The following is a 27,911-nucleotide window of genomic DNA, read 5'->3' as shown; positions in this document are numbered from 1 at the left end:
ATTAGGCCTTAAACCGTAATACAAAAAAACATTGTATTTACCGCATTGACTTAGTGGAATTTATGTATATTCCGTCTTTGAACCAGTGGAATACGAGGTGGGAAGATCCTTGTGCGACGCAAGTCAAGATGAACTCTTCTCCTTGCCGTATCGTAGCTTTGGAATGATTTATCTGGACACTCTTGAAAAAAAAAAACAGTATAGGTTATATCAAACTGACATTATTTAAGAAATTATAAGATGGCACAGCATGAGAATGTATGTGTTACTTTAAAAATGAAGCTTACTGCTTCAAGTATACAATCATTTCATAACACGACACAAAGAAGCTGTTAAATGGTTTGTAATTCCTCGATGATTCCGATTATTTTATTTACTCCCTAGTTGCTGTTACTTGTACTGCACCTGGAGATGTAGTGAAGGCTCCTGCGTGATGGCAAGGTGTGTGGCGACCAGAGTGACATTTCCAAGTCTTCCCCTCTGGACTAATCTGTTGAAGGAGTCTCTCACCTTGGAGCCTTCGGACTTGCTGCCCCAGAAGTGGAATCGAACCTCTCCGCTGAGTCTGTCGAATGTCAAATTGATTGTCAAACAAACATGCCTCAGATTTGTAACTTTTATGATTAATTTAGCGTCATTGTTTCAACCCTTCACATATTGCTACTACTTTAAATGCAAATTTCTGAATACAGACCAAGGTCTTTTTGGGCACATCCCTGGCGTTATAGACGGGGAGGAGTTGGCATAGCCGATTTCCAACTCCAATATATCAATGAGATTGGGACGAAGGATAAATATTTTAATAAAAGAAATAATTAGGCCTATATTGAAAGTAAATTGTTAAATGACCGTGGTTCTTGTAAGATAAATAAGAAATGAGGTTTGGTTAAATGGTATTTGTAATAGGTTTGTAACCTATACAGGGTGTCTCAGACCACCCGGCCGGCTTGTATAGCTCCAATATGAAAGCAAATGGAAACCTAATTGCAACTGGAACCTCTATTTTGACCCCAAGGAATTCAGCTAAATTATTTTCAACCCCAAAAAAGCACTTCAAAGGGCAGATTTTGGGGAGTGGGGGTGGTTTTTGGGAATTTTTCCAATGTAAAGGGGGGTCGTGTTATACCTCTTTTTAAAGGTCCTTTAGTCCTGAGTATTTTAGTGAAAAAAGATTTAAATTATCTTCATCTTATTTACAGGGTGTTCAAAAACGTACAAAAAATAGACCTTTGAACTACTTTTCACTGTAAAGAGGTGGAATTTCGTGGGGGGTTCAAATTTTGATAACACTTTTAATTTTTTAACATAATTAGTTTTAATTGAGACCTAGACGTGTACATTTACAACAGCAAACACTTTGAATACCAGTTAATAAAACATTAAAATACACTAATTTCGTCATATCTCTTTAACCAATGAAGATACCAAAAAACATTAAATACAAAAATTATAGCAAATTTTAGGGGTTACAATGTGGTTTGTAATGAAACCCATGTTGCCATTTGAAATTTTTGAGATAACAGCTTTTGAAACTTCAAAAAGTTTGAAAATGTGTAACATAAGTAAAAAGATAGCAAAAGGGTTGAAACCAGAGTTTTTTGAAAGCTCATTTAGCAATTAAAGTGTTATCAAAATTTGAACCCCCCACGAAATTCCACCTCTTTACAGTGAAAAGTAGTTCAAAGGTCTATTTTTGGTACGTTTATGAACACCCTGTAAATAGGGATGAAGATAATTTAAATATTTTTCCACTAAAATACTCAGGACTAAAGGACCTTTAAAAAGAGGTATAACACGACTCCCCTTTACATTTGAAAATTTCCCAAAAACCACCCCCAGCCCCCAAAATCTGCCCTTTGGGGCGCTTTTTTGGGGTTGAAAATAATTTAGCTAAATTCCTTGGGGTCAAAATAGGGGGTTCCAGTTGCAATTAGGTTTCCATTTGCTTTCATATTGGAGCTATACAAGCCGTCCGGGTGGTCTGAGACACCCTGTATACATTTAAACAAAAATGATGGTTTAATACAGCCTAGTGCTACTGAAACTCAATGTTTGTACGTAGAGAATAGGCTATGTGTTTTGTAAAATAAATTGAAGTGATAGTGGAGTAATCATATTATTTTGTTTATATAAATAATGTCAATTATAAGACAATAGTAACAAGCTGTTATATCTGCAAGTTTATGTTTTCATATCATCAAAAGTGCTACTTTATAATCAAAATAATAGTATTTATACCATTCTATAACTATTTTTTACAAATACACCAAAAGAATGTTAAGTAAATAGAAAGTTTATCTTATGAACATTTCTTAATACCAAGTAATGTAGGCATATAACTACTTACTAAGTATAATTACTAGTATAAGTTGAACCTACCCAACGTCAATAACTCTAATGTCCTCCATTATTGATAGATTGCTGCTCTTGAGATATTTTGAAATCTAAAACATAACGAAACACATAATACAACTGTCCAAAAGAAACGTATTTAACAATACCCTTAGGTACTATTACTTGATCTTAGGTATTATGAATTCATTTTCATTATATTTTAACATACCAATATGTATTTCCATGTCATTATATAGAACTATTATTATCTAATAAAAAATAGATTGTAAAATAATATAAAAATAATAATATATGGAAACCTTTAAGGCTCACTTTTCCCAATTTGTTTTATTTTAAAATGCACCGAACGGGTTTTTATACTTGAAGCTTTGAATAGCCATTTTCGCATACACTACGCCACATAGTATTGCCTGTTGTTCAACGAAAGAGTTTTAGGGTTTTGTTTCCCCATTTGTATCTGTTAAAACGAGTCTAACTTTAATTTTTTTTATGAGAACCATCATATGGTAAAATCCATTAATTTAATTTTCCTACACTGATATCGTAATTGCAGACGAAAACTAAGCAAACTATTAAGAAGCCTACCTATTTATTTATTTAATTTTTGTAAACCCTAATATAAAGTAATAATGGTTTTGAAACATAGTTTACCTGTTTAGTAAGCGTGGGTTTAAGTTGACACATGACACTCTCAACACAGTATCTTGCTGCAGTTACGTTGGCCAACCGTAAAGTTCCCTCGTATCTTGCCTTGTCTGAAAAATAAAAGTATCTACACATTTTCATTGATTTACAAACTAAAGCCAAACCTTAATAGAGTACAGTTCTGAAAGCTTTCAAGCGTCCAAAGATGAAATTGTTATAGGCCTTTGATGGGGCTCACTTTCATATTTAATATTTACCAATTCTAGAGTGGGTTGTATCCTCTAAACATGGACACCTTTTGTTATTACCACTATGACCATCAATTATTGCTACCTGTGCTACTTAACAAAAAACAATCATTAAAAAGAATATTGATAATTCTATTCCATGCTATACCAATATTTCAATACCAACAGCGTTAAAAAACACGAACTAAAATGCGTGAGTGGAACCGATATTTTATTTTCATCGTCAGCTTTAATTTTATGATGCGAGTGGTGTATACAAGATTTGTTGCTGTAAAGCACCCCTCGGTCAATACATAACACATAAATGCATCCATTGTATATCAAGTTTTAGTTGACTTCGTGGTAAGTTATTGTACACACGTTTAGTTACATCTTAAACGTTGGTTTGTTTAGCCTCTTACCATTATTGAGAGGAAGCCCGCGATGTCCGCAAGCACAAGGCTCAGCTGTGCCATCTTCTGGGCATTGTGTCGTACAGCTTTCATTTTCGGAACAATCTGTGAACGGTAAATATTTTATGAGTAATGTTATATATTAATTTATGAATTTCACCAAATTCTGTAACTTTGTATAGTATTTGACATAGTCAATTAGTTACGTTTTAATATTAGTGTGATGAAATTAATGATTCTAAGATTACAGAAAAATATATTTTAAATACAATGCATACTTTGTAAACTTGTAGCTTAGCATATGAATGGGAACTTCTTGGTTTAATGTAAACATTATTAGCATTTACGTCCAAATTACACAGCTTTTAACTCCCCCTTCAAGGTAATATATTTTGCAAGACTTAAGAAAGATATAAAAGAGTATTATACAGTAATCATATTAAAATTAAATAAAACACTACCTTGGTCAGACATCCGAAGCTCACAGCGCGCTCCTGTATATCCCTCAAGACAGACACAAGTACTTGCTATAGCACCTACTTGTCTGAAATCATGAGCGTCAATTTCATTTGGTGTTGAGTACAAGAAAAACTAAAGGATATCTCTAAGATATTCAAATTAATCGTACTAACAAGGGATATTTTGTTCGTAATTTTGTTAATTTGTTATTATAAATTCTAATAGCCTCTTAGGACATGCGCCCGCTGTCCAAAAAGTTCTACCTTTGAAAAAAAGCTGTCAGGGTCCTCTGCGAAGCCCAGCAGTTTGCGCATTGCAAACCCCTGCTGAAGGAAAACTGTATCATTTATGTAATATAATGTATATATTTATCAGTGTTTGTAGAAAATAAGGCTCAGGAAAACACAATGTCCTGCACAGTATTACACAACCATGCAACCAGGAGCTAGTCTTATGTACATAGACATAGGGTTAGAATATCTTGAATCTTGAGTCTAGCTGATTTCGTCGTACATTCAACAGTTAAGATGGCTAAAAATTTTTCTAAAGACGTGATATACGTTTCCATCTACCGTAAATTTGGTTTCTAAGAATTCAACAAGAATAATCAACAGTCAAATTATAAAAAAACACAATTGATATTCTAAGCCGACGGATTAATAAATAGACACATTTCTTTCAAATGAGTTATATTACCTGCCACATAAGGATGTGGCCATACAAATGAAAAAAATATTCAAACCGTCACGTTTGAGTTACGTTTACCCTGATACATTTACCAACATTACGTTATATCTATCACATTATATTTTAATCATTAAATAAAATTCATGTTAAATTAATACATTTAAGATTCGGAAATAAACGGTAATTTTCAGAAGGAAATTGTAATATAATGTGTTTCCTCACGATAGCTGTGTAAATAATCAGTTAAATTGTTTCTCATTGTTAATAAAATAGTGAAATTATATTTGTTTTTATCTTCAACCACAGTCGCACATGTACTGTAAGGTATACAGTACCTGCATGTAGCCCCATTCTCGCACACATTGCTGGTAGGTTGACACAAGGGGCCTTTACCGCACTCTGGGCCGGAGAACCCACGGAAACACGAGCACCAGTACTCCCTGTAAACATATGGTAAGCATCATCAATTCATTTCTTTGCTATAATCTAAAGAATGCAATGGTTTCTATATGAATCGTTCTCGATTGTTTGAGATCCAAAAGCTGCCCAGATCTTTACTAAAACACCCTTTTAATATTCTTAGCTAGGAGAAATATTGTAGCCTTTTTATAATCGAAATATTAAATAGTCAAATATTTGGCAAAAAAATGTTAATCATCTCGTGCAGTAATACAGAAGTTAGTAATGGATGTAAGTATTTTTATGTTTTAATGATATTGAGAGTGCGACTGATGGTTTTTATGTTTTACGGATTGCATCTACTTGATTGTTACTCTATATTTACCACGAACACGACTCTTCAAAATATAGATTTCAAATATCTGTATAGCAATTTATAAAATATCATTTTCAAAACTGTATTGCATAAACCATCACTAGAGGTACTCTAAAACCATGAATAATTGACGTGCAATGACGTAATAGGCACTCTTTTACATTATACTAGCTGTAACCCGCGGGCTTTGCCCCGTTTAACTTCTTAATTTTCAAGATGATCTCGTTCGCATGGCTCAATCACGTCCTGGTTGAAGTTCGTTCGCTACGCTCACTCACCTTTAGGTTGGAGCTCGTTCGCTACGCTCACTCACCTTTAGGTTTGGAGCTCGTTCTCTGCGCTCACTTGCCTTCAGGTTAGCTCGTTCGCTACGCTCACTTGCCTTCAGGTTAGCTCGTTCACTACGCTAACCCGCCTCCAGGTTGAAGTTCGTTCGCTATGCTCACTCACCTTTTGGTTGCAAATTAGCTGTTGTCATAAATGTAAAAGAAATAATAGTGCTGCACCCTGTTGGTAATCCTTGTAACTTTAATGCTATTGAACATCATAGAACAGAACCAACTTGTTTAATTGAAACAGCTGTTAAGATTCATTAATTCCATTTCTCATAAGGTTAACATGGGAAACTCCAGAGCCACTGGGGCGGAGCCGATTGGACGGATCACGAAATTGATGGTGTATAAACCTACTCGCCTTTGGCTCGCTGGGGGCTCCGCCCCCAGGCCCCCTAGCTGTTAGTCGTCATTAGCGGTGGGATGAAGGGGTGTGAATTAGTAGATAGTAGTTTAGTTGTAACAAAGAGGGTAACAAAGCAGTCAATGAAACAGTTCCCAAGAATTTACATAGATTGGGAAAAGTAGCGAAAATTGGGGGTAAAATTTTGTAAGTACAAATGTGCCACAGGGCGACAGGGTGCAAATTTCAGGATTTTTAGCTAATCTAGAAATTGGTAAACGTGATTTAGACCGATGAATCTGTGGTGGCTATAGGATAGATATAAGGGGGATTTCGAGAGGGGGGGACTTTTTAAATGGTCCTTATTATATTCATACCTTGGTGTTAGCTCTAATACAGTAAACTTTGTATAGTTTTAATAACCTTGTGCATACAGAAAAGGTAAAGAGTCTATTATTACCTCGTGAAACTGGTGAAACCTTTTAAATTTTGATATTCAACTTTTAAGTTTTGGGTGTTAAAGAGTAAAGTTACGAAAAAACATGTATGATTAAAACCGAAATTAAGCCAAGGAAAATACAAAGCATTAATAACATTTGCAAAAAGTGATTATTTAAGTATGTAAAAATAGCGAAAACCAGTAAAAATTTGAAAAATACCAATTTCTGATAGCCGTAAAAAAACGTGTTATATCGTCTTTAGATATCCGCCATTTTGGACTTTTGGGGAGTTAAAAATTTTAAAATGTGACTTTTGCAAATTTCACCCTTAACTTAGTATCCCATACTACAATACTGCCAAATTACAAGTCTCTAGCACGATTCTAAACGATTCTGATGACCATAACAAAGTCATTAAATTTCAATGTTATTCTCCATAATAATAACATTGGGCTCGTAGTTTTGGGGGTCAAGGAGTAAAGTTACGAAAAAAAATTAAATGAGTAAAATTTAAAGCAAAGTAAGGGAAAAACAATAATAATATTTGCAAAAATAAATTATTCAAGTATAAAAAAATTTCGAAAACCGGTAAGAATTTTATAGAAATTTACCAAATTTTGAAAGTAGGGGGAAGCTGAAGCAGTGCGATTTTCGGGTAACGCTTAAAAGGGTTTTGTAGAAAATTTAATTCCTGTTCATGAAAAATCTTTCAAATCTTTTCTAGCTCTTACAGTTTTCGAACTATAGCCGACTGAAAAAAAACGTGTTTTGTCGTTTTCAGAGGTCCGCCATTTTGGATTTTTGGGTGTGTTAAAATTTAAAAATTGGAATTTGCAAATTTCACCATTAACTTAGGATCCATTACTAGAATACTAACAAATTTCAAGTCTCTAGCACATTTCTAAACGATTCATTTGACCATACCAAAGTCATCAAATTTCAATCTTATTCTGCATAAGAATAATATGGGGCTCGTAAAAGTGGTAAAAACTTAAGTATTTTGGGTCAAGGAGTAAAGTTACGAAATAACATGTAATGTGTAAAATTTAAAGTAAAGTAAGGAGAACACAAAGCAATATTAATATTTGCAAAAAGGAATTGTTTAAGTATGAAAAAATAGCGAAAACCGGTAAAAATTTGAAAGAAATTTACAAAATTTTAAAATTAGGGTGTTTTTTTAAGCTTAAGGAGTGCGATCTTTGGAAAACGCCTAAGAGGGTTTTGTAGAAAATTTAATTTCCTTTCGCTAAGATCCTTTCAAATCTTTTCTAGCTCTTACCGTTTTCGAGCTACATCCGGTTGAAAAAAAAGTGTTTTTTCGTTTTCAAATGTCCGCCATTTTGAATTTTTGGGGGGGTTAAAATTTGAAAATGGGACTTTTGGGAATTTCACCGGTAATGTAAGATCCCATACTACAATACTACCAAGTTTCAAGTCTCTAGCACGTTTCTAAGTGGTTCAGATGAGCATACTAAAGTCGGCATTTTTCAATGTTTTTCTCCATAAGAATAACATGGGGCGTGTAAAAGTTGTAAAAAACCTTTAAATTTTGACATTAAACCTAAGTTTTGGGGGTTAAGGAGTAAAGATACAAAAAAACATTAAATGAGTAAAATATAAAGTAAAGTGAGATTATTACAGAGCATTAATAATATCTGCAAAAAGAAATTATTTAAATATAAAAAAATAGCGAAAACCGTAAAAAATGTGAATGAAATTTACAAAATTTTGAAAGTAGGCCGTTTTTTGAAGCTGAAGGAGTCCGATTTTTGGAAAACGCCTAAGAGGGTTTTGTATAAAATTTAATTCCTGTTCCTGGATATACTTTCAAATCTTTTCTATCTCTTACCGTTTTCGAGCTACATCCGGTTGGAAAAAACGTGTTTTGTCGTTTTCAGAGGTCCGCCATTTTGGATTTTTGGGTTGGTTAAAATTTGAAAATGGGACTTTTGTAAAATTCACCGTTAATTTAAGATCCCATAGTACAATACTACGCAAAATTCAAGTCTCTAGCACGTTTCTAAACCGTTCGGATGGGCACACCAAAGTCGGACATTTTTAATGTTATTTCCCATAAGAATAACATGGGGGGGAAACCCTTAATTTCGGGGGGGTTAAAATTTAAAAATGTCACTTTTTGGAATTTTCCCGGGGGTTTGGGCACTAGACCTACAAAACACCGAAAATTTCAAGTCTCTAGCTCATCTAGAAGTGGGCTAGAATTTGTATCCCCCAGTGAGTTACATATGCGGCTGTATATATATTAGACTCGCCTTTGGCTCGCTGGGGGCTCCGCCCCCAGGCCCCCTAGCTGTTAGTCGTCATTAGCGGTGGGATGAAGGGGTGTGAATTAGTAGATAGTAGTTTAGTTGTAACAAAGAGGGTAACAAAGCAGTCAATGAAACAGTTCCCAAGAATTTACATAGATTGGGAAAAGTAGCGAAAATTGGGGGTAAAATTTTGTAAGTACAAATGTGCCACAGGGCGACAGGGTGCAAATTTCAGGATTTTTAGCTAATCTAGAAATTGGTAAACGTGATTTAGACCGATGAATCTGTGGTGGCTATAGGATAGATATAAGGGGGATTTCGAGAGGGGGGGACTTTTTAAATGGTCCTTATTATATTCATACCTTGGTGTTAGCTCTAATACAGTAAACTTTGTATAGTTTTAATAACCTTGTGCATACAGAAAAGGTAAAGAGTCTATTATTACCTCGTGAAACTGGTGAAACCTTTTAAATTTTGATATTCAACTTTTAAGTTTTGGGTGTTAAAGAGTAAAGTTACGAAAAAACATGTATGATTAAAACCGAAATTAAGCCAAGGAAAATACAAAGCATTAATAACATTTGCAAAAAGTGATTATTTAAGTATGTAAAAATAGCGAAAACCAGTAAAAATTTGAAAAATACCAATTTCTGATAGCCGTAAAAAAACGTGTTATATCGTCTTTAGATATCCGCCATTTTAGACTTTTGGGGAGTTAAAAATTTTAAAATGTGACTTTTGCAAATTTCACCCTTAACTTAGTATCCCATACTACAATACTGCCAAATTACAAGTCTCTAGCACGATTCTAAACGATTCTGATGACCATAACAAAGTCATTAAATTTCAATGTTATTCTCCATAATAATAACATTGGGCTCGTAGTTTTGGGGGTCAAGGAGTAAAGTTACGAAAAAAAATTAAATGAGTAAAATTTAAAGCAAAGTAAGGGAAAAACAATAATAATATTTGCAAAAATAAATTATTCAAGTATAAAAAAATTTTGAAAACCGGTAAGAATTTTATAGAAATTTACCAAATTTTGAAAGTAGGGGGAAGCTGAAGCAGTGCGATTTTCGGGTAACGCTTAAAAGGGTTTTGTAGAAAATTTAATTCCTGTTCATGAAAAATCTTTCAAATCTTTTCTAGCTCTTACAGTTTTCGAACTATAGCCGACTGAAAAAAAACGTGTTTTGTCGTTTTCAGAGGTCCGCCATTTTGGATTTTTGGGTGTGTTAAAATTTAAAAATTGGAATTTGCAAATTTCACCATTAACTTAGGATCCATTACTAGAATACTAACAAATTTCAAGTCTCTAGCACATTTCTAAACGATTCATTTGACCATACCAAAGTCATCAAATTTCAATCTTATTCTGCATAAGAATAATATGGGGCTCGTAAAAGTGGTAAAAACTTAAGTATTTTGGGTCAAGGAGTAAAGTTACGAAATAACATGTAATGTGTAAAATTTAAAGTAAAGTAAGGAGAACACAAAGCAATATTAATATTTGCAAAAAGGAATTGTTTAAGTATGAAAAAATAGCGAAAACCGGTAAAAATTTGAAAGAAATTTACAAAATTTTAAAATTAGGGTGTTTTTTTAAGCTTAAGGAGTGCGATTTTTGGAAAACGCCTAAGAGGGTTTTGTAGAAAATTTAATTTCCTTTCGCTAAGATCCTTTCAAATCTTTTCTAGCTCTTACCGTTTTCGAGCTACATCCGGTTGAAAAAAAAGTGTTTTTTCGTTTTCAAATGTCCGCCATTTTGAATTTTTGGGGGGGTTAAAATTTGAAAATGGGACTTTTGGGAATTTCACCGGTAATGTAAGATCCCATACTACAATACTACCAAGTTTCAAGTCTCTAGCACGTTTCTAAGTGGTTCAGATGAGCATACTAAAGTCGGCATTTTTCAATGTTTTTCTCCATAAGAATAACATGGGGCGTGTAAAAGTTGTAAAAAACCTTTAAATTTTGACATTAAACCTAAGTTTTGGGGGTTAAGGAGTAAAGATACAAAAAAACATTAAATGAGTAAAATATAAAGTAAAGTGAGATTATTACAGAGCATTAATAATATCTGCAAAAAGAAATTATTTAAATATGAAAAAATAGCGAAAACCGTAAAAAATGTGAATGAAATTTACAAAATTTTGAAAGTAGGCCGTTTTTTGAAGCTGAAGGAGTCCGATTTTTGGAAAACGCCTAAGAGGGTTTTGTATAAAATTTAATTCCTGTTCCTGGATATACTTTCAAATCTTTTCTATCTCTTACCGTTTTCGAGCTACATCCGGTTGGAAAAAACGTGTTTTGTCGTTTTCAGAGGTCCGCCATTTTGGATTTTTGGGTTGGTTAAAATTTGAAAATGGGACTTTTGTAAAATTCACCGTTAATTTAAGATCCCATAGTACAATACTACGCAAAATTCAAGTCTCTAGCACGTTTCTAAACCGTTCGGATGGGCACACCAAAGTCGGACATTTTTAATGTTATTTCCCATAAGAATAACATGGGGGGGAAACCCTTAATTTCGGGGGGGTTAAAATTTAAAAATGTCACTTTTTGGAATTTTCCCGGGGGTTTGGGCACTAGACCTACAAAACACCGAAAATTTCAAGTCTCTAGCTCATCTAGAAGTGGGCTAGAATTTGTATCCCCCAGTGAGTTACATATGCGGCTGTATATATATTAGACTCGCCTTGTGCTCGCTGGGGGCTCCGCCCCCAGGCCCCCTTTTTGGTTAGTGGGTAGTTGGAATGTTCCTCGGGGGACAGAATTTTGTTTAGGAATATTTTCTGCATTTAAAAATAATAATTACTTTGTAGTTGCTAGGTAATTCTTAAAGAGTATTTTTAAGGGGTGATCAAACAAGCCAAAAATATTAGAGTCTCGATGTGTGTTTGGTGCTCTAATACAAAAATTGTTTAAAGAAATTTACTGTAAACCTATATTTAGCCAGTTCGCTGCACTCACTTGCCTTCAGGTTAGCTCGTTCGCTACACTCACTCACCTTTAGCTTGGATCTCGTTCGCTGCGCTCACTTGCCTTCATGTTAGCTCGTTCGCTACGCTCACTCACTTTTAGGTTGGAGCTCGTTCGCTGCGCTCACTTGCCTTCAGGTTAGCTCGGTCGCTACGCTCACTCACCTTAAGTTTGGAGCTCGTTCGCTGCGCTCACTTGCCTACAGGTTAGCTCGTTCGCTACGCTCACTCACCTTTAGGTTGGAGCTCGTTCACTGCGCTCACTTGCCTTCAGGTTAGCTCGTTTGCTACGCTCACTCACGTTTTCAGTTGGAAAAACTAAATTTTGGGACTTTCTGGGTGGTTTGGTACCTCGACAAACCTTTACAAAAAATTTCAGCTCCGTAGCTACTCTAGAAGTGACAAAAATGTTTTTTCTGTCACCAAACGCCCATATTTCACCTACTGACGTTTACGTCTAGTTTGCCTGTCGACGCATGTTAATTCTCCATAAGAAATATATTAAAAAACGATCTTTTTTATTGAAAATCCGCCATTTTGAATTTTTTTTGTGGGTTAAAATTATTGAAGGTCACTCTAGGGACATTCCTTTTAACGTTGGGAGCATTAAAAGTAGAAATATATGTACGAAAAGTCGTTTTAAAAATCAAAAACACGTAAGAAAATCGAGAATTTTCACAATTTTTGGAGTTAGAGCGTTTTTTGAAGGTGAAGGAGTCAGATTTTCGATATGACCCCTCCTAGGAGAAAACTGTCTTGTAGAAAATTTAATTCTGAACCTACGATTTTCCCTCAAATCGTGTCTAGCTCTTACCGTATTCGAGCTACAGCAGTTTTAAAAAAACATGTTTTTCCCAAAAATCTAGGGTTTTACGGGATTTCTTTTGGCAAGTTTCAGTTGGAAAAACTAAATTTTGGGACTTTCTGGGTGGTTTGGTACCCAGACAAACCTTCAGAAAAAATTTCAGCTCCGTAGCTACTCTAGAAGTGACAAAAATGTTTTTTTCTGTCGCCAAACGCCCATATTTCACCTACTCACGTTTACTTCTAGTTTGCTTGTCGTTGCATGTTATTTCTCCACAAGAAATACGTTAAAAAACGATCTTTTTTATTGAAAATTCGCCATTTTGAATTTTTTTTAATACATTAAAATTATAGAAGGTCATTCTAGGAACTTTCCTTTCAACTTTGGGAGCATAAAAAGTAAAAATATATGTGCGAAAAGTAGTTTTAAAAATTAAAAACACTTAAAAAAATCAAGAATTTTTACAATTTTTGGAAGTAGAGCGTTTTTTGAAGGTGAAGGAGTGCGAATTTCGATATGACGCCTTCTCTGACAAAACTGTCTTGTAGAAAATTTAATTGCGAACTCACGATTTTTCCTCAAATCGATTCTAGCTCTTACCGTTTTCGAGCAACAGCTGTTTTAAAAAAACATGTTTTTCCCAAAAAAGGGCGTTTTTAATGGAATTTTTTTGGGGGGGTTGCATTTTGAAAATGTAACTTTTTGGGATTTTCCTGGTGGTCTGGGACCCATACGGACCTCCACCGAAAATTTCAGCTCCCTAGCTACTCTAGAAGTGCCCAATCTTTAGTATACCTGATCAGTGAGTCAGTCAGTTACACATGCGGTTGTATATTAATATGGACTCGCCTTGTGCTCGCTGGGGGCTCCGCCCCCAGGCCCCCTTTTAATAGTAGCCGTGATGAGAAATGTTCACGGGGGACAGGATGTTGTCCGGAAACATTTTTTGTGCGGAAACATTTTTGCTTAAAAGACGTAGTGATAACTTGGCAGTTGCGAAGTATTCCATAGTAGTGCAAACCTAACCAGTCTTTACATGTTAGAGTCTCGATGAAGAATGGATCCCTTGCGCAGTAAAAATCACCAAAAATAGGGAAAAAAGGTAAAATTTCAGGTTTAAACACAAATTTGGGGTGGAGATGGGAAAAAAATTAAACTAAACGCATGGCTCAATCATATCCTGGTTGAAGTTCGTTCGCTACGCTCACTCACCTTTAAATTGGAGCTCGTTCGCTGCGCTCACTTGCCATCAGGTTAGCTCGTTCGCTGCGCTCACTTGCCTTCAGGTTAGTTCGTTCGCTACGCTCACTCACTTTTAGGTTGGAGCTCGTTCGCTGCGCTCACTTGCCTTCAGGTTAGCTCGTTCGCTACGCTCACTCACTTTTAGGTTGGAGCTCGTTCGCTGCGCTCACTTGCCTTCAGGTTAGCTCGTTCGCTACGCTCACTCACCTTTAGGTTGGAGCTCGTTCGCTGCGCTCACTTGCCTTCCGGTTAGCTCGTTCGCTACGCTCACTCACCTTTTGGCTGCAAATTGGCTATTGTCATGAATTTAAAAAAATTTAATGGGGATGAAAGAGAGGGGGTTGGAATGGGATTGGAATACGTTAAGAAATCGTTAAAAACTACCTTTTTGATTGAAAACCCGCCATTTTTAATTTTTAAGTACGTTCAAATTATAGAAGGTAACTCAAGGGACTTTGTTTTCAACGTTGGGTCCATAAAAAGTACAAATATATGTACGAAAAGTCATTTTAAAAATTAAAAACACTTAAAAAATCAAAAGTTTTTAAAATTTTTGGAAGTAAGGCGTTTTTTTAAGGTGAAGGAGTCAGATTTTCGATATGACCCCTGTTTAGACAAAAGTGTCTTGTAGAAAATTTAATTCTGAACCTACGATTTTCCCTCAAATCGTTTCTAGCTCTTACCATTTTCGAGCTACAGCAGTTTTAAAAAAACATGTTTTTCCCAAAAAAAACTAGGGTTTTAAAGGATTTCTTTTGGTGGGTTTCAGTTGGAAAAACTAAATTTTGAGACTTTCTGGGTGGTTTGGTATCCAGACAACCTTCAGAAAAAATTTCAGCTCCGTAGCTACTCTAGAAGTGACAAAAATGTTTTTTTCTGTCGTTAAACGCCCATATTTCACCTACTCACGTTTACTTCTAGTTTGCTTGTCGTTGCATGTTAATTCTCCATAAGAAATACGTTAAAAAACGACCTTTTTTATTGAAAATTCGCCATTTTGAATTTTTTTAATACATTAAAATTATAGAAGGTCACTCTAGGGACTTTCCTTTCAACGTTGGGAGCATTAAAAGTAAAAATATATGTGCGAAAAGTCGATTAAAAAATTAAAAACACTTTAAAAAATCAAGAATTTTTACAATTTTTGGAAGTAGAGCGTTTTTTGAAGGTGAAGGAGTGCGAATTTCGATATGACGCCTTCTCTGACAAAACTGTCTTGTAGAAAATTTAATTGCGAACTCACGATTTTTCCTCAAATCGATTCTAGCTCTTACCGTTTTCGAGCTACAGCTGTTTTAAAAAAACGTGTTTTTCCCAAAAAAGGGCGTTTTTAATGGAATTTTTTTGGGGGGGTAGCAATTTGAAAATGTAACTTTTTGGGATTTTCCTGGTGGTCTGGGACCCATACGGAGCTCCACCGAAAATTTCAGCTCCCTAGCTACTCTAGAAGTGCCCAATATTTAGTATACCTGATCAGTGAGTCAGTCAGTTACACATGCGGTTGTATATTAATATGGACTCGCCTTGTGCTCGCTGGGGGCTCCGCCCCCAGGCCCCCTTTTAATAGTAGCCGTGATGAGAAATTTTCACGGGGGACAGGATGTTGTCCGGAAACATTTTTGCGTAAAAGACGTAGTGATAACTTGGCAGTTGCGAAGTATTCCATAGGGGGGTTGTTTGGTGCAAACCAAACCAGTCTTGACATGTTAGAGTCTCGATGTAGGGCCGGTGCTATGATAAAATAAATTTGCTAAGTCACAACGTCTAAAACTTTCTTCACATAAATAAGCATCGATATAAAGTCTTAAAAGTTAGAGTGAGGTAAAATAATATTTTAAAATAATCTTAGGCGGGGAGTTGGTAAAAATTATCGGCATGAAGAATAGACCCCTTTCACAGTAAAAATCACCAAAAATAGGGAAAATAAGGTAAAATTTCAGGTTTAAAAACGAATTTGGGGTGGAGATGGGAAAAAAATTAAACTAAACGCATGGCTCAATCAAATCCTGGTTGAAGTTCGTTCGCTACGCTCACTCACCTTTAGGTTGGAGCTCGTTCGCTGCGCTCACTTGCCTTCAGATTAGCTCGTTCGCTACGCTCACTCACCTTTAGGTTGGAGCTCGTTCGCTGCGCTCACTTGCCTTCAGGTTAGCTCGTTCGCTACGCTCACTCACCTTAAGGTTGGAGCTCGTTCGCTACGCTCACTCACCTTTAGGTTGGAGCTCGTTCGCTGCGCTCACTTGCCTTCAGGTTAGCTCGTTCGCTACGCTCACTCACTTTTAGGTTGGAGCTCGTTCGCTGCACTCACTTGCTTTCACTTGGTTATTAAGACTTTAATATGCTTGAAATGCCATTTTATTTCCCGCATGCTAATTCTCTATTTGTTTAACATTGGGGATATTTTAAACCATGGGGGGGGGGGTGTTGAAATGAGAAAATAACAATTTTAATAATATTTAAGGTAATTTGAACCGAATACCAACACCGCTAAAAATTCCAATGTTCTATCGCTAATATGAGTGTGTAATTCCAAGGACACAACTATCGAAATGGGGTTTTTTGAGGGGGTTGGAGTATAGATAGGTGAAAGGCGCTATGGAACAAAATGTACACCATAAAATTTTGTATACAAAACATTTGTTTGTTTATATATAATCTTGCGTTTATATAATTTTTAATTGACGAGAATCTTCAAAATCGGTATTTTTTATTTTAACAAAAATTATCCCCCCAATTTTGAGGGTTAAGTATGGTGAGTGAAAATTCCGAAATCGGTTTAGGATAAACTTTAGGCATATTTAAAAACAAGTAATAGGTCAAACGTACCAAAAACGGATTTTAACCTACTCCAGGGCAGCCAACCCCCCAAAAAACAAGGAAAAATGGCAAAATTTCAAGTTTAAGCATGAATTTGGGGGTGAAGGAGTTAAGATGGAAAAAAATGTTAAATTACAAAGTTGTAGATCGTCAAAAGTTAGTACGTAAAGGTTCTCTCTGTTTCTTGACCAGACCAACGGTTGAGCCGCAACCGACGTTTAAACAAAAAAACATGATGAAAAATTCCAAAATTTTGTGTTTAGAGCGAAATATAGGGGGGAAGGGGTGGAGATAGAAAGAAACTTTATATTATGAAATTGTAGCTTGTTTAATTTTAAATACAGTAAGTGTGCTCCGTTTTTTGATTAAACCAACGGTTTAAGCACAATAAACGTTTTAAAAAAACGTCTTTTTCGCACTTTTCAAAAATCCGCCATTTTGAATTTTTTTAGGGGGGTTAAAATTTGAAAATGTGACTTTTGACAATTTTACTGGTGGTTTAAGACCGATACCTAAATTCGTGCCAAATTTCAACCCCGTAGCTATTCTAGAAGTGGGTAAGAATTTGTATACCTGATGAGTCAATGAGTGAGTCAGTTACACAAGGGGCTGTATATAATATAGACTCGCCTTGTGCTCGCTGGGGGCTCCGCCCCCAGGCCCCCTTTTAATAGTAGCCGTGATGAGAAATTTTCACGGGGGACAGGATGTTGTCCGGAAACATTTTTGCGTAAAAGACGTAGTGATAACTTGGCAGTTGCGAAGTATTCCATAGGGGGGTTGTTTGGTGCAAACCAAACCAGTCTTGACATGTTAGAGTCTCGATGTAGGGCCGGTGCTATGATAAAATAAATTTGCTAAGTCACAACCTCTAAAACTTTCTTCACATAAATAAGCATCGATATAAAGTCTTAAAAGTTAGAGTGAGGTAAAATAATATTTTAAAATAATCTTAGGCGGGGAGTTGGTAAAAATTATCGGCATGAAGAATAGACCCCTTTCACAGTAAAAATCACCAAAAATAGGGAAAATAAGGTAAAATTTCAGGTTTAAAAACGAATTTGGGGTGGAGATGGGAAAAAAATTAAACTAAACGCATGGCTCAATCAAATCCTGGTTGAAGTTCGTTCGCTACGCTCACTCACCTTTAGGTTGGAGCTCGTTCGCTGCGCTCACTTGCCTTCAGATTAGCTCGTTCGCTACGCTCACTCACCTTTAGGTTGGAGCTCGTTCGCTGCGCTCACTTGCCTTCAGGTTAGCTCGTTCGCTACGCTCACTCACCTTAAGGTTGGAGCTCGTTCGCTACGCTCACTCACCTTTAGGTTGGAGCTCGTTCGCTGCGCTCACTTGCCTTCAGGTTAGCTCGTTCGCTACGCTCACTCACTTTTAGGTTGGAGCTCGTTCGCTGCACTCACTTGCTTTCACTTGGTTATTAAGACTTTAATATGCTTGAAATGCCATTTTATTTCCCGCATGCTAATTCTCTATTTGTTTAACATTGGGGATATTTTAAACCATGGGGGGGGGTGTTGAAATGAGAAAATAACAATTTTAATAATATTTAAGGTAATTTGAACCGAATACCAACACCGCTAAAAATTCCAATGTTCTATCGCTAATATGAGTGTGTAATTCCAAGGACACAACTATCGAAATGGGGTTTTTTGAGGGGGTTGGAGTATAGATAGGTGAAAGGCGCTATGGAACAAAATGTACACCATAAAATTTTGTATACAAAACATTTGTTTGTTTATATATAATCTTGCGTTTATATAATTTTTAATTGACGAGAATCTTCAAAATCGGTATTTTTTATTTTAACAAAAATTATCCCCCCAATTTTGAGGGTTAAGTATGGTGAGTGAAAATTCCGAAATCGGTTTAGGATAAACTTTAGGCATATTTAAAAACAAGTAATAGGTCAAACGTACCAAAAACGGATTTTAACCTACTCCAGGGCAGCCAACCCCCCAAAAAACAAGGAAAAATGGCAAAATTTCAAGTTTAAGCATGAATTTGGGGGTGAAGGAGTTAAGATGGAAAAAAATGTTAAATTACAAAGTTGTAGATCGTCAAAAGTTAGTACGTAAAGGTTCTCTCTGTTTCTTGACCAGACCAACGGTTGAGCCGCAACCGACGTTTAAACAAAAAAACATGATGAAAAATTCCAAAATTTTGTGTTTAGAGCGAAATATAGGGGGGAAGGGGTGGAGATAGAAAGAAACTTTATATTATGAAATTGTAGCTCGTTTAATTTTAAATACAGTAAGTGTGCTCCGTTTTTTGATTAAACCAACGGTTTAAGCACAATAAATGTTTTAAAAAAACGTCTTTTTCGCACTTTTCAAAAATCCGCCATTTTGAATTTTTTTAGGGGGGTTAAAATTTGAAAATGTGACTTTTGACAATTTTACTGGTGGTTTAAGACCGATACCTAAATTCGTGCCAAATTTCAACCCCGTAGCTATTCTAGAAGTGGGTAAGAATTTGTATACCTGATGAGTCAATGAGTGAGTCAGTTACACAAGGGGCTGTATATAATATAGACTCGCCTTGTGCTCGCTGGGGGCTCCGCCCCCAGGCCCCCTTTTTTGGTTGGGGGTCAGTAGGAATGTTCCTCGGGGGACAGAATTTTGTTTAGGAATATTTTCTGCGTTTTAATATAATGATTATTTTGCAGTTGCTAGGTAATTCTTAAAGAGTATGTTTAAGGGGGTGATTAAACAAGCCCAAAAATATTAAAGTCTCGATGTGTGTTTGGTGCTCTAATACAAACATTTTCTAAGGCATTTACTGTAAACCTATATTTAGCCACAATTATATAACGTCACAATACAAAGGGATTGAGGAGGTAACAATATTTACTCCGCCCCAGGCCCCCTTTTAATAGTAGCCGTGATAATTTCAGGTTTAAACACGAATTCGGGGTGGAGATGAGAAAAAAATTAAACTAAACGCATGGCTCAATCAAATCCTGGTTGAAGTTCGTTCGCTACGCTCACTCACCTTTAGGTTGGAGCTCGTTCGCTACGCTCACTTGCCTTCAGGTCAGCTCGTTCGCTACGCTCACTCACTTTAAGGTTGGAGCTCGTTGGCTGCGCTCACTTGCCTTCAGGTTAGCTCGTTCGCTACGCTCACTCACCTTTAGGTTGGAGCTCGTTCGCTGTGCTCACTTGCCTTCAGGTTAGCTCGTTCGCTACGCTCACTCACTTTTAGGTTGGAGCTCGTTCGCTACGCTCACTTGCCTTCAGGTTAGCTCGTTCGCTACGCTCACTTGCCTTCAGGTTAGCTCGTTCGCTACGCTCACTCACCTTTAGGTTGGAGCTCGTTCGCTGCGCTCACTTGCCTTCAGGTTAGCTCGTTCGCTACGCTCACTCACTTTTAAGTTGGAGCTCGTTCGCTACGCTCACTCACTTTTAGGTTGGAGCTCGTTCGCTACGCTCACTTGCCTTCAGGTTAGCTCGTTCGCTACGCTCACTCACCTTTTGGTTGCAAATTAGCTATTGTCATAAGTTTAACAATTTTAATGGGGATGAAAGAGAGGGGGTTGGAATGGGATTGGAATACGTTAAAAAAAAACGTTAAAAATACCTTTTTGAATGAAAACCCGCCATTTTAAATTTTTTAGTACGTTGAAATTATAGAAGGTCACTCAAGGAACTTTCTTTTTAACGTTAAGACCATAAAAAGTACAAATATATGTACAAAAAGTCGTTTTATTAATTAAAAACACCAAAAATTTCAAGGATTTTCACAATTTTTGGAAGTAGAGCGTTTTTTGAAGGTGTAGGTGTAAGATTTTCGATATGACTTATTCTTCGAGAAAACTGTCTTGTAGAAAATTTAATTCTGAACCTACGATTTTCCCTCAAATCGTTTCTAGCTCTAACCGTATTCGAGCTACAGCAGTTTAAAAAAAAAACGTGTTTTTCCCCAAAAAACTAGGGTTTTACGGAATTACTTTTGGCGGGTTTCAGTTGGAAAAACCAAATTTTGGGATCTTCTGGGTGGTTTGGTACCCAGACAAACCTTTACACAAAATCTCAGCTCCGTAGCTACTCTAGAAGTGACAAAAATGCTTTTTCTGTCGCCAAACGCCCATATTTCACCTACTCACGTTTACTTCTAGTTTGCTTGTCGTTACATGTTAATTTTCCATAAGAAATACGTTAAAAAAAGAACTTTATAATCGAAAATCAGCCATTTTGAATTTTTTTTAGTAGGTTTAAGTTATAGAAGGTCACTCTAGGGACTTTCCTTTCAACGTTGGGAGCATAAAAAGTATAAATATATGTGCGAAAAGTCGTTTTAAAAATTAAAAACGCTTAAAAAAATAAAGAATTTTTACAATTTTTGGAAGTAGAGCGTTTTTTGAAGGTAAAGGAGTGCGATTTTCGAAAAACGCTTAGTAGTGTCTTGTAGAAAATTTAATTCCAAACTCACGATTTTTCCTCAAATCGAATCTAGCTCTTACCGTTTTCGGGCTACAGCTGTTTTAAAAAAATGTGTTTTTCCAAAAAATAGTCGTTTTTAATGGAATTTTTTTGGGGGGGTTGTAATTTGAAAATGTAACTTTTTGGGATTTTCCTGGCGGTCTGGGACCTAGACGGACCTCCACAAAAAATTTCAGCTTCCTAGCTATTCTAGAAGTGCCCAAAGAATCAGTCAGTCAGTCAGTTACACAAGCGGCTGTATATAATATAGACTCCATGAAATTCTACACGTATGTACCAAGTTTCGTGGCAATCGGTTCAGCGGTGTCTGAGTTTATCACTGCCAAACAAACAAATATATATATATATATATATATATATATATATATATATATATATATACATACAAACATCCTCTTTTATACTTATACATAAATACTTTATAAATGGTACTTATTTTTTAAGCTAACAAATAATTTAGTTGATTAAAAAATCTGGATTTTACTAAATAGTGGTTAGGAGTGTTAAGCGAGCAAGTTCATTGCATCGCGTAGAGATTGTTCAGGTAATTGGGTAATGTTTTACTGTTACAGTTGTTGTTCTGATGACGCAACTAGCTTGTTTAGCGCAACAGAGGTAAATTGGGTTTTACCGTTTATTACCTTAATACTTTGACATTTAGATATATGTATGGTATGTGTTGTGTTTTAGTTTTAATTATTTCCTTCCTTTCCTAATATTTCCCTTTAAATTGCTTTATATATTTATCGTTACTTAATCTCATTTTTTTATTGGAATATAAAATGTGACATTTCTAAAAAATGTACTAAATTTGAAATATTACCATTACCAATGAATGATAACTGTTGATGTAAAAGACACAACAATAAAAAAAAAAAAAAAAAAACACCGCATATCCTTAAACTTCAGAATTATTTGGACATACAATATTATAAAGAGTATGAGTAGTATTTTCTTTTTGTCTTATGATCAGTTTATTGAAGCATAACAATAGAATTTGAAACCAAAAAATTTGAACTCCCAAACCATTTTAATGTTTTTTAGCAGACCAAAATCAGCTTTATTCTCTATTTGCTTCAAAACTGCTTTGTGACTTAAAAGTCAAATTGGTGTTTGCAACTAAAACTCAATCTGTCTCTATTTAAAAGTCAACTACACTACAAGATCGTGTCAAAACTTTCAAAGTGTGATGAACTGAAAAGCATTAGTTTCGTTCTTTGTACTTAAATTCATAATGATTCAAATCATCTTCGCTTCTAATGAAAAACAACTTCCTAATATCAAATCATCTTTAAATTGCTTAATTAATTTTGCATTGTTTTTCAGCAGATAATAACCTTGTTTTGATCGAACATCAAATAAATTGTTTGATGAAACGTAAGCTTTTAAGGAGAAGGAAATGATATGAAATATTTAAAATATAATAAAGTAATCAAGAGGTTCATGGTATGTAAATGATATAAAAATATTGTGTTACTAATTCATAGAATACTTTTCTGGGTTGAGATTATAAAGAAAAACCCGTATGCATTGTTTGTGTACACAAATATATATATATATCTATCCATCCATCCATCCATATATATTTTAATGTTTTTAGAATGTAACTTTATTCTTAGTAATTTTTTTACATATATTCAAGAAATCCTTTTATGTTGAGGAAACGCGCTTACTTGAAGTCTTGAGAGGCGTAGCAGTGACCGGACATTGAGCATCCCACCACGCTGCAAGCATGTCTCGGCTCTTGGGTGACCTCGTAGGTGATGTTGAACCCGTAGACATCCAGAAGGTCGTCCAGGACACGGAGATGGTTGCCCTCCAGTCTGTCCAGAGTGAAGTCTACTACCAGGTAGTTCCTTCGGGTCAGTAGCCACTCCACGCGGGTCACATTCTGCTCAGTCACCCTGTGAAGTGAAGATTGTTTAGTACAGAGAAGTGGACTGAGGAACATCTGATGCAATTAGCAATAAGGCAAAGTACAATTGTTTGTAGTATATATTGTTAGCATAAATTTCTCTTAAGCTTGACACAGTACGAATACATTGTATCTGAGTCGTGTTTCCCATCTGAATATTATTTTTATTGTATTTCTTAGTGGATGGTCCAGTATACGGAGAATATTTGGTTAATTTAAAGTTCTCTTTGATTTAGAGACTTGTTCTATTGTTTTCCTTTTAGGCGGTCGAGTTAAAAAAACATAGGGTTAAGGCATTGCTTAACATTGCACTTATAACATTGTAACATTGGAACATTTTATGTTGGTAGGATTTAAAACAAATGGCCCACGCTGTAGCTAGATCAGTCATGTTTTAATTACAAAAATCAGAAGCTCGCTTATGAATATTATTAGGATGCCGGTACATGGTATATATTCTACCAAACACATTAATGACCATGTCCACTAAGTAAGTACGCACTAATGCACCTTCATATAATTTTATAAAAGTGGTTTTATTATAAAATACCAATAACGTGTTTTCCTGGAGATATAACAAACAGAGCTTTGATTTGTGTATTTACTGACGCAACAACGAAGTTGAATATACAATTGCCAATTGGAGTAGGTGGGGGTTAAGGCTTGCTGTTTTTGGGTAAACTAACTCCTACAATCAAATAATGTCCCCTTAATCCTCACAAGGTAAGGTAAATTAATTCAATATTGGACGGTTGTTTTCCAAGAAGTATAATTTTTAAATTGTTTCCCCCCCTCTTAATCTTCAATTGACACTGTTTTTTGAAGAGATAGAAAGGTGACTACGTAGTAACATGGATGAGCCTTAGTATATTTAACATTTTCATCTACGTAGGTAAATACTATCTGGATCCAGAAAATTCTTTTATTTAGCTAATTATTTAAGTATTTATTATTAATAGTATTTTAGTAAATTATTAAAGTAGTACGTGTTATAGGCATGCTTCTTGTGATAAAAAATCTCTCTCTCTATATGTATATTATTTTCTCTAAACATATTTTTTTATAAGAATATGCCTATTAATTGATTTCTTAATAAAAATATATATATATATATATATTTCTACTGACTTTGTTATATGCATCAAAATGCATCAAGATAAAAATCATCATAAAAAAAAAACTATTAGATTTGGATTAAAATTTAAATACAGGGGTTTCATAAAATAATGGTGGGGTTTTAACTGTCTGTAAAACTTAAAAGAAAATTAAATATTTCATTTTGATACCTCTGTATCCTCAAACAGTATTGTTTACGTAAATTGAAACTGCTGTATTGATTGTAGTGCTAATCGACAACCTACTTATTATTTAAAATAGATTTTAAGTTGTACTTTCTTATAAACATGTTTTTCGTCAACAAAAAGCTAAGTGTGTAACTAAGGGAACTTAAGTCAGTGGCTCTAGTATAACGGCCATTAAGGATGTCAAAACATAGTTTATTCTAAAAAAATCTCAAAATTTAGCCCATCTTTTGGAAGCACCAGAGATGCAGTCTCCTTTGTAACGAGATAAATGTTGCATGTGTGGGCTGAAATAGATCATTGTCTGGACGTATATAGAGCTAGAAATGGTTGTAATATTGAAGTTTATTAGCTATGTATAAAATCTTTTTGATAACAGGAATTCAACAAAATAAATATTTTTTTTTATCTGTTTTATGAAAACCCTGTAATTAAGTTTGTATCCACATGTAATGTTTTTTTATACATGATGATTTTTATCTTGATGCATTTTGAAGTATAATAATTGTCCAACTATTTACCTATGAATTTCCTTTCCGCCCAGCTGGAAAGTAGAGTCGTGCTCGTAGTAATCAAACTCTGTAAAGGACAGACCTGTAGTGACGAACAGCTGGGTGAAGTATACGACTATGGAAGCACTCGCCTGAGTGTCACTAGCCTGACTGGCGTCTATCACCCAGTGACAGCGAAGTGGCGTCTGGAATTTGCGAGGGAAATTGGGTGTATGTAGAACTCCTCGTGCTGCCGTCAGCATCCCTCCACACTCTTGTTTGTCTTGCGCTGGATAAACAGTCTCAATTTAGATTTAAATTCTTATTAAAATTTTGTTAAAATGCGATAAATATCATACAATTGTTATAGAAAAATATTAATAAACTTAATCAATAACGGTTATACGTCTTGTGTTTTAATCAATATGCTGTAAATTATACTATGGAGACTACCCCAGTTCTATTTCTCTTTAAAACGAAACTATGTTAATTTAATATTGTGTAAATCTAACTATTGAGACCGGTTGCACGGACATAAATGAATGTTCGTTACTTTTATGTTGTGCTTTATTTATGTTCTTTACGTGTATGTGACATATATCGAATAGCATTAACGGTTTATTAAACTATTGCTACCAGATTTTAGTGAAGAAATATACTGGAATTGTTGATTTTTTAACAAGATTAAAAACAACCATTCTTATTGAAACAAAATATTAGTGCTTTGAACGCAAAATAGTATACATTATCTAAAATATTTTATTAACACTCTTTTTGATGAAAACACACCCACATGCAAACAAATTTTGGAACATGGTGACATCAATGTGCTTACTGTTTTACCACGTTAGTATGCCATTTATTTATATTGATTTCATAACTTTCCCTCTCTTACTGATTGCGCTAATGAAAAAAATGTTAGTCATTGGACAATCTGTTGCAGCCTTCTAATATACCCGACTGTTTTGACCTATCTTTAATATTGGAAGCATGACAAGAAGCGTGTAAAATAGATACAAGGACTAAGACAAGATAGTATGAATTGTCAATTTTTAATACACTTATATCAACCACGCAATGTGAGTATGTACTAACCTTGTCCACGACCTTGACCTAGTGACATGACCCACGCCAGCAGCACCACTAGCACTATCATAGTCACCTGTAGGTAGTGAGTTGCACCATCTCACCACGAGTCTCTCTACCCCATGCTCACAACCCTACAACAGGCTCATCATGATGGGGATAGGAGCCTGAAACATTATGTCATACGTATAAAAGGTTACTTGTGTAATATTTATATATGTATTGAGCAAAATATGTAATTAGATTCCTCAAGTGGAAGAACTACGAGTGACCTTGAGAAATAGCATTATAGTATAAAATAGAGTAATTTATAGCTTTTGCGGAAAATAAATACAAACTTTAAGACTAATTCACTTGTACTAAAACAACAGTAAAGACAAAGTCAAAAAGACAGACATGCGTGTGAGGAAATTCGTTCCTTGTGGTAAGGTCAAATTAGTCAACTAATCTATATATATAATTCCGTAAGTCAAATTTTTGTAAAGAAATTGTGAGTGACTGGATGGCCATAGAAGGATGGGAGGGGTCTTATTTTAAAGGTCTTGACGTGAATTTTGAGGGAAAACTATTCATTTTTCTAATTTTTTAACCATAAATTCGCAACAGAATAAAACTTTTCCCATTAAAACAACATGGGGTTTAATTTGTTTACATCTTTTGAAATTAAAACAGCTGTGCCACAGATTTTAAAACAGTGATCAATACACGCATTTGGTTTACTTTTAGCCAGTCAACTATGAAATGTATACTATAATAAAACTGAAATATTGAAGATTAGTCGGAAAAACGTCTGCAAGTTTCATTTTTTCATGCTTTTACGTTATTGTCGTGTTAAAGGAATAAACGACATAGAATAAATATTCTGTATAAATAATCAAAGAGTCGAAATTAAATCTAACTTCTGTTTTGTTTTTATTTTTAAATCATATGTTCAAGTTTATTTTAAATGATGTTGTTTTCTTTATATTTCAACACATTTTAAGGTTAAGGTTGTGTAAATATATACAACTAAAATAACCTATAAATGTTATTGGTTCTAAAATGGTGTATTTGCATTCCTTCGTAATAAAATTTTTTTATTGCAGTGAATATACAACGTAGAGTAATCATATTCGATCATACTTTTATAAAATCACCAGGGATTCAAGATGTTTTGGTATGTAGGCTGCTGGATATATATTCTTTTCATTATAAGTACTGTAATTAATATGAACGCCAGGGGAATACCACAAAGGCGGGGAACTGTTCATAGGAATGACAGTGCGCGTAGGAGAGCAAGAGTAGATAATGACTAACTTAATCAAGATATGTTACAACCCCTTTTTAGGAGACCCATGGTATACGAGAGAAATGTAAAGATCCATGATGCAGGATTATTGGACCAAGAGTGCATTCAATGTAGTGCTCTTCATTTTAGAGAAGAACTAACGAATAATCATTTTATGACATGTTGCCATAACGGACTTATTAACCTTCCTCGGTCAAAAACTAATGTAGAACTTAAAAGTTTGTTTGAAGAGAGCCCACAACTGTATAAATTCATTCGACAGTGCAACAGTGCGATGGCTTTTGCTTATTTTTCAGCCAGTTAGAAAGATATTCCAGGAAAAGGACCATAATGTTTCAAAATTCAAGGACAGATTTATCGTTCAATCTCAGATTTGCTGCGTCAACATGATGAAGACTCCGTGTATGGCCAATTGTACATTATTGACACATCAACAGCAACAGAAATTCGTCAAAGGCGTCGAGAAAATAGTGACTTAAAACCTGAAATATTGTCAAAACTAGCTGATATTCTATTAGAAAATCCATTTGCACAAATTTACAAAAGACCTTCGGAAGAAATGGTTGTACAAGGAGATAGTGAATT

The 27,911-nt window shown here is 35.1% G+C and overlaps 1 protein-coding gene across 1 annotated transcript in view; it reads right to left on the bottom strand.

The window, feature by feature from the left end:
• The window catches only part of LOC128992560 (uncharacterized), a 47,657-nt gene extending 21,467 nt beyond the window's left edge, over window positions 1-26,190 (bottom strand). Inside the window, exons 1-10 of the mRNA XM_054416237.1 lie at window positions 26,048-26,190; window positions 24,983-25,241; window positions 22,919-23,149; window positions 5,122-5,226; window positions 4,102-4,184; window positions 3,650-3,745; window positions 3,007-3,110; window positions 2,380-2,444; window positions 406-565; window positions 42-181 (exon numbers count right to left, since the gene is read on the bottom strand). Coding sequence (XP_054272212.1) covers window positions 42-181; window positions 406-565; window positions 2,380-2,444; window positions 3,007-3,110; window positions 3,650-3,745; window positions 4,102-4,184; window positions 5,122-5,226; window positions 22,919-23,149; window positions 24,983-25,241; window positions 26,048-26,108 — 1,304 coding nt within the window. The 5' untranslated portion in view covers window positions 26,109-26,190. The remainder of the gene's footprint in view (window positions 1-41; window positions 182-405; window positions 566-2,379; window positions 2,445-3,006; window positions 3,111-3,649; window positions 3,746-4,101; window positions 4,185-5,121; window positions 5,227-22,918; window positions 23,150-24,982; window positions 25,242-26,047) is intronic.
• Between the last annotated feature and the right edge of the window lie 1,721 nt (window positions 26,191-27,911).

This window comes from Macrosteles quadrilineatus, unplaced genomic scaffold (genome assembly GCF_028750875.1).
Source record: "Macrosteles quadrilineatus isolate MER2022 unplaced genomic scaffold, UCM_ALF_1.0 Scaffold_1__1_contigs__length_201487025, whole genome shotgun sequence".
Lineage (NCBI taxonomy): Eukaryota > Metazoa > Arthropoda > Insecta > Hemiptera > Cicadellidae > Macrosteles > Macrosteles quadrilineatus.
The sequence above is the reverse complement of the archived record's forward strand: the minus strand, read 5'-3'. Positions and strand labels throughout refer to the sequence as shown.